The 13,085-nt window shown below is 35.6% G+C and overlaps 2 protein-coding genes across 2 annotated transcripts; one reads left to right on the top strand and one right to left on the bottom strand.

Annotated features, from left to right (window-relative positions):
- Positions 1-4,287: 4,287 nt before the first annotated feature.
- On the bottom strand, positions 4,288-7,619 carry MONOS_17566 (uncharacterized protein; the record flags this gene model as incomplete). Its single annotated transcript, XM_067870498.1, has 2 exons — positions 4,288-7,235; positions 7,303-7,619. The coding sequence occupies 2 exons, from the start codon at positions 7,617-7,619 to the stop codon at positions 4,595-4,597; spliced, it is 2,958 nt and encodes a 985-aa protein (XP_067727418.1). The 3' UTR covers positions 4,288-4,594.
- Positions 7,620-10,820: 3,201 nt separating this feature from the next.
- On the top strand, positions 10,821-12,952 carry MONOS_9448 (uncharacterized protein; the record flags this gene model as incomplete). Its single annotated transcript, XM_067879947.1, has 2 exons — positions 10,821-12,794; positions 12,830-12,952. 2 exons carry the CDS (start codon positions 10,821-10,823, stop codon positions 12,950-12,952), a joined length of 2,097 nt encoding a protein of 698 aa, XP_067727417.1.
- Between the last annotated feature and the right edge of the window lie 133 nt (positions 12,953-13,085).

Below are 13,085 nucleotides of genomic sequence, written 5' to 3'. Positions count from 1 at the left end.
GACAAGGGCAGCAGTATCGCTTTACTCCAATATTGTATTCTCTTCCTTCCTTGGAGACATCCCTATTATTCGTACCCTTTTTAGATCGTTCCGAAGGACGGACAAGTCAAGAAAGAAGAAGACAGGAGACATTTGGAATCCTCGAATAGTGCTTAATTTCTTTTCTGGCCTGGGACCAAATGAAGGGTTAAGCTTTAAACAGCTCACTATGAAAGTAATTGTTCTAACGATGTTGTTTTCAGCTTGTAGATTCACGGAGCTCGAGAGGATCAATATGTTGGAAAGCAGGTTTGAGGAGGAAGGCGTGTATTTGGACACAAAGTTGAAGACCTCAAACACACGCACGGAGATTGCTGTTCCGTTCTTACCAGAACTGAGTTTGATTTGTCCCGCATCAGCGATCCAGGAATTGTGGAAAAAAGTCCAAGAGAAAAACAGTCACACAGACAAATTGCTTCTTAACACAGAGAACTTTCATCCGTTAGCTGCAGAAGGAATTCGGAAGCTCGCAAAGGAAGCGATTTATGATGCAGGAGTGCCCAAGAGATTCACACCATACTCGATCAAAGCAGCAAGCCTTTCAGCATTGACGATGGCAGGAATTCCCCCAGAACAAGTGGCAAGGTTTGCAAGATTGTCACCACGAACAAACACGTTGGTCAAACATTATTTTCGATCAAACCTAGCATCATCAATGGCCCGCGTTATTGCCTCCACAACAAACGATCAAGAAGATAGAGCGAACAGAGAGGATGCAGACAGCACAGCCATGTACAGAAGATCCGAAGCAAAGAAGAGAGGCGGAAATGAGAAAACAACTAAACCACAAGCCAATAGCTCCATTTGTCAACGAGAGAATGCAGAACAAAGAAGTGGGGAAGAACAGCCAATGAGGCCTACAAGGATTGAAGAGCCCAGTGAAGGAAAAGGAGATCCGCCAGAACAGGTAAAAGAGTTCATAATCAGAACAAGGGCCCAAATAAGGAAGGAATCAGAGGAAAAGCAAAGGACGATCACGAAAGCTGTTCTGATGATGGTCTCATCATCTCCCAATTAACTTGTGTTCTCAATTATAAGAGAAGGAATTGATTGAAGATTTTCTTGACAATAAAGGTGCTTATGCACTTTTATTAGGAAAGAAAATCGAATATCAATTCCTTCTCTTTGGCCCACCACCGTTTCACTCCCACCCATGTAAATAAGTGTTTCGAGTTATGGTGTTCTTGTTTATTCCTTTTCTTAGCGTTAATAAAGTATGTGATAACGCTTGTTCAGTTGGTTAGCTCGTTTTTTATCCAATTGTTGGTTTATGGTTAAGTTGTTGTGAAATTGTCGATTGCATTTCAGAATTTTCCACCATTTCACAACCTTGATCCTCACTAGCGACTACCCATAGATCGTGGTTCTCAATTATAAGAGAAGGAATTGATATTCGATTTTCTTTCCTAAGAAAACGGTTTAATGTCAATATCTTATGAGATATGCTTTCATGTTTGCTAAACAGAAGAGTTTCAATTTGAAATTATTGTTAATTATTAAATTAGAATGTTTTTGAATTTTTTCCTTTTATGTTCATTTTCTTCAATTTGAATAAAATTTTCCTTCACTTTGGATATGTATTATAATGAGGCTTTCTTGAAACGAACAATTTTTGTTTTTCCTTTCGTGCAATCAACAAAAAGAAATCAAGAATTTCTCATTTTCTTTTTTCAATCATTAGACATTATGTTTCAAATCTTTGGTTAAGTTTGATGATTATTCATCTTATAGACAGGGACAAAACCCGGGACACTTCAGTCTAAAATAATTTTTTTTTTGATGTTTATTTAAAAACAATCGCAAATTATAAATTGACAAACAATATGTTTTATTGATCAAATCATTTGTTCACTTTTGAAAATATTTGCTTCTGAAAAAAGAACTTTAATCAAATTGCATGATCAAGTTTCCATAAATCAAATAAAAGATACACACATGACATACTCTTTCTCTTCCAATAAATTATCTCCTATCAAAGCATCGGCAGAGTTTCGCAGGCTCACTTCAAAAGCAGAAAAAGTTGATTATCTTTTAAAACAAGATAAAATCAAACCTTCAGATTTAGTTAAAGCTAAAATCATATCTCATTCATCCATCTACAGGCATATAGCATCAATAAAGGCTGGGAGAAATCCTCACTGCTCTGGCAGACCAGGGTTATTTAATAAAGAAGAAATTGAGGAAATTGAAGACTGCGCAAGAGCTCAAATATCTTCTTCCAACAAATTGACAGTTTCGGATATAATAAAATTCGTGTGATTTATTTTGATAATGATTTTTTTAATTTGTATTTTTTGATAGGCAGAAAACGTAATGATGAAAAAAAATAAGAAAAGCGCTCCATCTTTGCAGTGTCACAAAATGAATACAAAATGGGCTCGCAGATTTATAAATAAAAGCGGATTGTTGAAACTGATCAAACCAACATACATTGACATGCATCGACTTAAAGCTTCAAACATCGAAAATATGAGAAATTGATTTAGTACATTAAAAAATGTTATTGATGATTTTCATTTTCTTCAGATTTGATAATCAATATGGATGAGACCGGAGTTACAATGAAACAGTCCGAAGATGAAATCGTCGTCACAAAAGAAACTCAGCATGCTCTCTTGCATGAAGTGCAGCGAAGGAAAAATGCGACATTGTTTTTTTCAATTTTTGCCGATGGAACATCACTGGATCCTGTGATGTTGTGACCATCTCAAACGCTGTCTGAAGATTTGAAGGAATTAAAGTACCATCGAACAAATTGCATTGCAAACGGGACTGGCTGGATGAGCAAGAATGATTTTGAGAAAATTATGATCGAAGATTTTTTACCAAAAATTAATGAGAAACGAGTGGAACTACACGGGCCATCTTCTTACGCATTAATCATTCTCGACGGTCATTCATCTCGACTTTGCCAACCTGTTATTTCTTTGTGCAGGAAACACAACATCCATCTTCTAATTCTTCCGTCCCACACTACTCACTTAACGCAACCTTTGGATAGGTTCGTTTTTGCACATTTTAAAAACAGCTTGAAACGTGCATTTTTGATCCCTTCTGATTCATCAATTACTTCGTATAGAAAAGCATTGATTCCAGCTGTATTAGAAGCTGTCTGCGACTCTCTATCTCCGAGAATAGTGAGAAAGTCATTTGAAGCTTGTGGAATTCATCCATTCGATCCATCTGTGGTCTATCAGTGTCTTCCTTAAATCTCAGAAAAATTCGAAAACGTGAATGAATCAAATTGCTCAGGGTTCACAAATAATATCAGTATGAAACTAATTACCGGAGACACTTTTTACGAAAGCTATTCAGTTCAATTAGAGAAAAAGAAGAAAAGTTTAACAATTCATTCCGAGAATCAACACGAAATCTCAAAAATTTGTGAAAAGGAGTCATCTGATATTATTCACACAAGCTCTGACATTTCTGTTCCTAATGAAAGTGTTGACTTTCAAGATCAAAAAAAGAAACCTATATTTCGTGAAGAGGTTTCTATCAAAATGTCTGACACAACAAAATATCCCGAATTGCAATCAAACGCATTGGAAGAAGAGATACTGTTTCCAAGTGAGAAAAAAAAAGAAAGAAAACTTCAGAAAGTCAATGGGGTTCAGTTTTTGTTTTCGGTTCATAATTCTTTTGATGAGGTGCAAATTATTTCTTTTGAAATGTTAACTACTATTTCTTTCTATTTTGAACTGTTTTTTTTTCTGTTCCTCTTTTGATATCAAACTTCTTTTCTACCATATCATAAAGGAATATAAAACAAATTACTCTTGTTTGTTCCTTTCTTTCTTGTTAAAAATAATTTTATTAAAAAGGTGAATATTATTACAAATCAAAGAATTTTTTAAGTTCACGAAAACCACACCAAATGTCCCGGGTTTTGTCCCTGCCTATATATTAATGCCAAATCCGAAGGAAATATTCAATAAAACAACTTCAATCAATAGTCGAAGAAAGATTAATGAGACAAACTGAATTTTTTGAACAAAAAAGAACGGTATTTGAGTATTTATTGAAAAAACTTGATTTTTTGAATAATATTTAAATGAACTGAATAAAAATAATTTTTTGATTTTGCACAACCAATTTATTATAATGCTCCAAATGTGAATTGAAAAAACACTTTTCAATATAATCGTTATCAAAATATCCACTTCCTCGAAAAAAATGATTTTGATTAAGAAAATATCTTCTAAAAATTGCTCTTCTTATTTTCATTTCAAAAAAAATAATAAAAACTTTTTCATAGCACGAATTCATATTGAAATTTACAAATTTGGTAAAAAAATAAAAACAAATCTCAATAAACATATACTTCACTCCGCTTCATAAAAGGTCTATATTATTTGAAAAGGAAAACATTAATCTCATTTACTCTTTTCATCCTTACTATTTTTTATTAAAATAGAAAAAAACGCTCAAAAAGAACAATAAAAAACTTTCATAAAATTTTAGATTTTTTCAAATAAAACAGAAATTGAATGAATACATTTAAACAAGAAGAATTGACCATCAGCCATGGGCAATGTCATTTGAAGTTGTATTTTTATTTGGTTGTGATGGATTTGTACCCTCTCTTTCTTCTCCGAACAACACAAAATACAACCACAAATATCACAGCGCCAACAGCCAAAACACACCCAACAACAATCAGAGCTATTCCATATCCAGGCACCCCATTTTTCTTCCTTTCAACGCTCATTTTCATTCCCGCTGACCAGCTTTCGCCTTCGTCAACAGAAACATGCAGATACAACACAGAAGGCGCAGCCACACTCAGCTTCGAAACATCAATTTCTCCTTTCGAGCGAAAAACATACTGCGACGTGGCATTCGATTCCTTCTTCGATTCCAACTCAACGCTCACCCCTTCTTTCGAATTCTCCTCTGTCCGCTCGCTTTTCCCAATCCACAAAATCGGCACATTCAGCGGATACAAATGGCGCCCTTTGAACTCAATCGAAGGCAACTTCAATGGCGTCGCATACAAAACAGAGGAGTAGCTGGGCTGAATGTCCCTCGTCGGATAGAACTCACACTTCACAGCCGACTCCTCTGCCGCTGACAGCTTTCGGCACGTCTCATCACACAGCCGCTGCGGATGGCTATTTCTCGGCGATGTCACTGAAACTTCCGCGTTTTCGCACGAAATGTCAACCAGAATCTCCAAATCCTCTTTGTCTCTTTCGACGTTGTTGCTGAATGAATCGTTGCGGCTCTTCACTTTCGCTCCTTTCGTAGCATAAATGGCTGTGTGCACGTTGCTCACATATTCCGAAGACGAAGACAGCAGAAGATATTCTGCCTGCTCATTCGAATGAGATGGCTCGGCTGCTTCTGCTGCTTCGTCTGCTCCTCTGATCGATATGGCACTTCCACACGGCGTGACTGGCCATTCGCTTGCCTTCGCATTAAAAAGTTCCCAAACAGATTTGCTGGCCTTCGCTTTGCATTCGTTGTGAGAAAATCGGCTGTTTTGGATTAAGTGCAAAGAATTGTCTTCATTCTCTGCTCTCTTTTTCATCTTCAGCGCAGTTGAATTTGTGAAATGAATTTTTTCTTTGTCTGCTGGCTCTCTATTTTTCTTTTCGCGTATCATAATGGCTCCTCCTTCCTCTTTGGCTTTGTTGCTGACAAAGTCTGTTTGGTCAATCAAAAGCTTCTTTCTCTGCGCTCCATCGCTTTCGCAAGTCTCCACAAAGATGGCTCCGCCTTCTGTGGCTGAGCAATTGCTGATGTGGCAGCTCTTGATATCCACAGTCGTGAAGGCATCATTAACAGATGAATGACAAGAGAATGACGATGTTAACGAATGAATCAATGAAGAAAATGCCTTTGGAGCATAATCTGCAATGAACATGGCTCCTCCTCTTCCGCTCTGAGCGTCTTTGTCGCTGTAGATGGCACTGCACTGAGCAATCGTCAGCGATTTCAGTTCAACCAGCTTCACATCCTGTTTCACAAAGATCGCTCCTCCGCACAATCCGTTCAGCGATTCAAGCTTCACACCCGAAAGTGACAGAACATCTGCATTCTCACACACAACACCCCCGCTCCGCTCATTCGCAAGCGACGTGTGCTTCCAGATGCTCGCAATTTTGTCCGAATTCCCATTCGATATCGTCACGTTCTTCACTTTCTGCGCAAACACCATCGCTCCTGAATTCTTCGGCTCTCCTTTCTGAGAATGCCTGCCCTCCTCTTCGCTGCCCTTCATCTCGCAATGCACAATCTCCATCACACTCATCTCGCTTTGCCAATCCGCCACTGGCTCAGCTGCAATGCACCCACCGTCGCATCCAAAGCAGTTCTCGAACTTGCACTTCGAAATGAACATTTTGTCCACATCTGCGCAATAGATCCCTGCAGTCGTCAGACTCGATGCTTGCTTCTCAAAAAAGTTGCTGTATCCCTCAGAGTTTCCTGACACATTCAGCTCTTCGAACGCCAGAACATGCAAAAGCACCTCCGCAACCGTTTCGTCTTTCGCATCTGCCCTCCACTCTCCTCTGAATTCGCAGTCCATCACCAAGCACTTCTGTCCTGCCTTTATTCCCCTCCCGTTAACCGACAGGCAATTTCCTCGCCTCCCGTGCCCGCCTGACATGCTGCATCGCTCACACACAATCGAACGCCCTGTGTACACACACCCGCCAAACCCTCGCTCCATTCCTGTTCCTCTCCCCGAGTCACAGTTCAAGAAAGAGCATGACTTCAATTTTGCTGCTTTTTCCTCAGCTTCCAATTCGGCGCTCACGGAAGATATGTACACGCCTGCACCGCCTCCATTATCCTGCTCTCCGGTTGCTTTTGTATCTGCCACTTTGCACCCTTCCATTGAAAACTCCACAACTTCCTTTCCAGCAAACAAGCCCCCTCCTTGTGTTGCTATCAGATCCACAAATGCACTGTCATGAATTTCAACTTTCTTTGCAACTTCAACATAAAGTCCTGCTCCTTGGCCATCAATCGTGTGGTGTTCAAAGCTTGTCATTGTTGTTGTATCATCCTTCGTTTTCGAAAAAGTGCAAAAATAATCTGTGTCAACAACTTTCACAAGAGGGCCCGTTCCCTTTTCATTTCCCTCTCCAGAAAAAATGCATCCTTCAAATTTTATTGTTCTGACATTTGAAAGTTCGAGAATTGGCGACTTTGAAGTTGAAAACAGACATAGCACAAAATCAATGCTGAAACAAATATGTTGCAAATTTTTTAATAATGATGCAATATTTAAAATGGTTGGCAAAAACAAACCATTTAACATTTGATAACTTCAACAAAGGCTCTGTTTCTGCTGGAGAAGTGAATATGAAGCTTTGGTCATTTTCTTGATTAAACAAAACGTATTCCAAAGCTTTATCCAAAGTCGATGGATGTTGAACTTCTTTCGTTTTCTCGGGGAAAATTGCAACCTCAGATTGTCCATCCAGGATTCGAAACAGCCCAGAAAATGTTTTGCATGGCTTTGAATGATCAGTTCGGCAATCCTCATCGTTTCCTGTGCTGAATCTCAGTGCAAATTCTTGATGCTCTGCAAAAGCACAAAACACAAAAAAAAGGAAAATCTTCATAAATCTATTTTGATCTGATATGAAACAAAAAACAAACATATTTTTAACAAATAAAAATTCGGTAAAAGTCAGCTGGAAGTCCGAGCATAGATGTTTTATTTTGTTCAAACAGTAGATTCAACTGCATATTTGTCCACATAATTTCAACAGAAATAACTGTTATATCCACAAAATAAGGAAAAAAAAGTAACTGAAAGTTATTTAATGAAAATGGCGCAAACATATTTGAATTAAAACAAATGTTTTTTTTGCATATTCATCTTATTGTTTGGATGGCATGGATTAATAAATATTAATGGTTCTAATCTTCCGAAAAACTCACTTTTACCAAAATCAGAAAAGATCATTAAAAAATTATATAATTATGGGCACATAAAAAGGTTTTTCATTAAAAAATTTAATTGAAAAGATTTAAAATTGTTTTTTTAATAGAATGAATATTCAAAAAATTTCTATCATTTCAGTGATGATTTTCAAAAATGGAAAAAAATTTTAAAAAATTGACTTTTTGATTGTTTCAATAAAAAAAACAGTTTTCTTTGAGTAATTACATTTGATTGATTAAAAAATAACTTGAAATTTTCTGAAATGCGTTATAGAGATAAATAAAAATTTTCGGTTTTTAATGAATTTCGAAATTGAAATATTCATATTCGAAATTGAAATATTCATATTCGAAATTGAAATATTCATATTCGAAATCGAATTATTTTTTTTCGAATTAGAATTATTTTTGGTGTACATTACATAATCGTAATTATTGTAATCATGTTATATTAACGATTGAACAAGTCTATTGTTCTATGTACTTAAGTTTTGATTTTTCAGAATAATTTTTTTTGTTTTTTTCAAAATTAGCAATAAAAGCAATTAAAATCAAATTAAAATCAACAAATAATTAATAATGACAATATGTTAAACAATATTTTCATGTAATTTTCAATAAAAATTATCTCATCAACCCCACCTTTAATGAAAAAAATGTATGATCAAACGTCGGAATTTTTTATGATATGGATGATCCTTTTTGAAATCAGACTTTCGTTCAAGTTTTGATCAAAATTTCTATCTCAGTGGGATTTTGGTAATAATTTTGTTTTAATAATAACAACATCATGGACAATATGTATTATCGGTTTAAGTTCAACTTTTCAAAATCCCTTTAAATAAATTTTTTTGATTAAAACTAGAACGAAAGTGTGATTTCAAAAAGGATTAGCCACATTTAATTTCGCATGATCATAATTCTGACATTCTTATTCAAAATAATAATAATAATAATAATAATAATAATTTGATATGAAATTTTGAAACTTCAAAGAGTTTTTCAAAATACATAAAGTTAAAAATTTTTTCAAATGAATCATAAATTTTAAACCTCATCTTTAAAGATAGTTTTCATAAATAGAAACATTGAGAAAGTAATAATTTATAATTATTCATTTCATTTTTCTGATAATTGCAATGATTTATATGAAAATAGTGTGATTTTTTTTATCCGGACATTTTTTTTTATCCGGACATTTTTTTCATTGGTGTTTCTCAATAAATAAAAACTTAAAATAGAAAAATCATATTGAACCAGGTTTGAATACGTATTTCATGTTTATAAAAAAATTTTTTTTCATTTAAATTTTTGTTATTGATGAAGATCTTGAGAATTTTTAATTAATTTTTGATCATTTGTTTTGTCCATTTTGGACTATCTTTCTTTTTTTATTTATTTTTAACTATAAGGCTATGAAACACACACAATGAAATTTTATAATTGCAAATATTATTTATTTTTAATTATTTGGGTGATTCTTTTTGAAAAGTCACAAATGTTTTATTTTCAATGTATCAAAAATTTTATTCTTTCCTCAAATTTCTGTTTCAGCTCTCAAATCTCCTCAAAAATGTTCGAAATCGCATTATCAAGAAATAGATTTTATTTAAGTGAAGTTTGATATTTGTTAACGAAATACTTAGCAAAATATGAAATTTAAGATTTTGTTGAAAATAAAACATTTGTGACTTTTCAAAAAGAATCACCCAAATAATTAAAAATAAATAATATTTGCAATTATAAAATTTCATTGTGTGTGTTTCATAGCCTTATAGTTAAAAATAAATAAAAAAAGAAAGATAGTCCAAAATGGACAAAACAAATGATCAAAAATTACAGATATCGCAAAAAATTCCGGACATCGCACAAAATACCGGACAAGATCGATATCTCAATAACCGCAAGAGGAAAAATTCGAAAAAATTTCCTCAAAATATATCTAATCGACGCAAACTCATTTGATGAACAAGACTTTCAAAATAGCTTCATTTGTGCTCATTAAAAATTATTTTTGAAATCTCGGAGAAACTCAAGAACCTATTTCTCCGAGAATTAAATAACAATTTTCTCTGAGCATAAATGAGGAAGTAATGAAAGACTTGTATGTCACGTGAGTTTGTATTGATGAAATATGTTAAGAGGAAATTTCACAGAATTTTTCTTCTTGTGGTTATTGAGATATCGATCTTGTCCGGTATTTTGTGCGATGTCCGGAATTTTTTGCGATATCTGTAATTAAAAATTCTCAAGATCTTCATCAATAACAAAAATTTAAATGAAAAAAAAATTTTTTTATAAACATGAAATACGTATTCAAACCTGGTTCAATATGATTTTTCTATTTTAAGTTTTTATTTATTGAGAAACACCAATGAAAAAAATGTCCGGATAAAAAAAAATGTCCGGATAAAAAAATCACACAACATAAATGCACTTTTTTCTATCACTTGAAATGGCAAAACAAATGAATTCATAAAAAACAAAATTATTTCAAACATCATTTGTAATATATCTTTCGCTGTGATATCTAATAATTCTTTCTTGAATTTTTTTGTTTAACACTTATTTTCGAAGTTTTTCAATTTCTTCTTTTTAATTAATTATTTTCAAAAAAAAAATGTTCATTCAAAATGGTTAATGATTAATAAGCATTCAATAAATAGAATTAATATGTCTTAATTTCTTTCCAGATGTGCAGTTCGTTGTTAATTTATCCATGAAATAATAGAATCATGTGATTGCATTGATAGAAAAATTTGAAAAACTGTGAAATAAAAATGATTCATCAATTGAATTGAAAAACAAAATGAATTTCAATCTTTTATATTTGTTTTGAATATTTATTCTCATTAATTTGTCATTTTAATCATATTATGAATTTATATTTCATATCATCAAATTTTCTTGATATTTTTGATCATTCGCATAATATATATTTCATTTTTGATTATGTTTGGAAGTCATATATCTTGAGGAATATGGCAAGGAATCTGATGGCAGTATTTTTACCGGTTATAATGTTAAGTGTGCTCGCGAAAGACACCGAAGCAAAAAATATTGTTCCGATTGGGCCAGCAGTGAACGTTCAGAATGTATTATTCGATCATATCGGATGCATTGAAACAAGCATCTCCGTCATCAACACCTCCTTGTGTGTGACACATCTCAACATCATCCCTCTCGCTGGTTATCCACTCCTCACTGCCCAACACCACTCAGCTGCCTCCATTTTATATTCCACGTGCCAAGCCCAACCAGCAACAAAATCTCCACTTTTCCTCTCTGCCCATGCCTCCCTCGCCCTCACAAACATCTCCCTCACCACCCACCAACCTGCCATCCTCTCCTTCCCCCTCTTCTCCACCCCAAACAATCTCCTCTCAGATGCCCACTCCCCAATCCCTGTCTCATTCTCCATCTCCCACTCCTCTTTCTCCTCCTTCATCTCACTTACCCAGCCCTTCCTTTTTTCTCCTTCTTCAATTTCTTCTCCTTCCCTTTCCCCTTCCCCATCATCTTCATCTTTCTCATACTCATCCTCATCCTCATCATCTTCTTCCCCTTCTCCATCCCCTTCCCCTTCGATTTCCTCTTCCCCTTCCCCTTCCCCTTCGATTTCCTCTTCCCCTTCCCCTTCCCCTCTCCACGTCCATCACCAACCCCATCCCCACCTCCAAATCCATCTCAATCTCCATCTCTCAAACACCCTCTTCTCCAACATCTCATCTCCTCAATCCCATCTATCTCTTCCATCCCTTCCCTCACACTCACTCAATCCATTCACCTCAACCACTTCTTCCTCTTCTCTCTCTTCCACTACCACCAACATCAACATCAATTCAATCCCCTCTTTCTCCCTTCACTCATCCCTCTTCATCCACTCATCTCTCTTCAAACACACCCACAACCCCATCGATGGCTTCATCCTCCCCAACCTTAACGACCCATCCACTTCTCTCTCTGCCTTCAATGCTTCTTTCCTCCACCAAACACGCACTTTATCAAATGCTCCTGTTGTACATGTTGGAAATGAAACTGATCGAAAAACTCCTGGAAGAATGTCTTCATTCGATTTAAACAGCCATCGCTTTGAATGGTGTGAATGGAATGACTCAAATGGTGGATCTTCATCTGGTGGTGCGCTTTATGTTTCTTGCACAAATGCAAATCTCACAATCACTTCTTGCTCATTTGACAACTGTTCAACAAGTGATCATGGAGGAGCGTTGTGCTGTTACTATTTGTTGAAAATCAACATTGCAAAATCTAATTTCACAAACTGTTATGCTTTACATGGAGGAGCAACTGTGATAGATGGTCGACAATCATCTTCTGTTTATTCATTCTCAGAAAACAGAGTTGAAAGCTGTTCAATAACTGATTGGTGCGGAACTGGTTGGTATTACAGGCTGAATGACTTGTCTGCGTCTGGCCAATTCTTGTTCACCAAATGCAAGTGCATTGCAAATTCTGGTGGCGATTCGACAGGCTCTCTCACATTTAATTATCCTCCATATAACAAACCAAATCAATTTTTAGTCAATGATTGCCAATTTATAAATAACAAATTGACTGCCTCTGTTAAATATGGAGGTGCTGCAGTGTATTTCAGAGATACATATTCCTGGATGAATGGAATAAAATTCATCACATTCTGCTTCTTCGATGGCAACACTGCCAAAAATGGCAGGGGCAATGATGTGTTTTTCAATGGAAGCAGCATCACCCAATCACCATTCGAGAATTGTGGATCAACAACCCCAACTAAAAGAGTGTATAATAATGGACAAGATGATAACCCTGTGTATAATGGATGGCTCCCCCTCATTGCCCAGAACAAAATTGTTGCCAGCAATGGAACTGATGCTGATGCCTGTGGCAGACCCCAACAGACCCCATGTGCCACCATCGAGTATGCCCTCACTGGCTTCATTTCCCTCCTCCAAGACGCCTCCCTCACCCTCCTCAGCTCAACATTTGTCCCCACTCAAACACTCACTTTTAATGCAGTTGACACTAAAATCACTGGAAATGGCACAACTGCCACCACCATCGCCTCCAGTGGCATTCCCCAACCATCAAACTCATATTCGCAGTCATCACAATCAACATCATCGTTTTCATCGTTTTCATCATTA

The sequence above is a fragment of the Monocercomonoides exilis genome (genome assembly GCF_001643675.1).
Source record: "Monocercomonoides exilis strain PA203 chromosome Unknown scaffold22-1379369, whole genome shotgun sequence".
In the NCBI taxonomy this organism is placed as follows: domain Eukaryota; phylum Preaxostyla; order Oxymonadida; family Polymastigidae; genus Monocercomonoides; species Monocercomonoides exilis.
The sequence above is the reverse complement of the archived record's forward strand: the minus strand, read 5'-3'. Positions and strand labels throughout refer to the sequence as shown.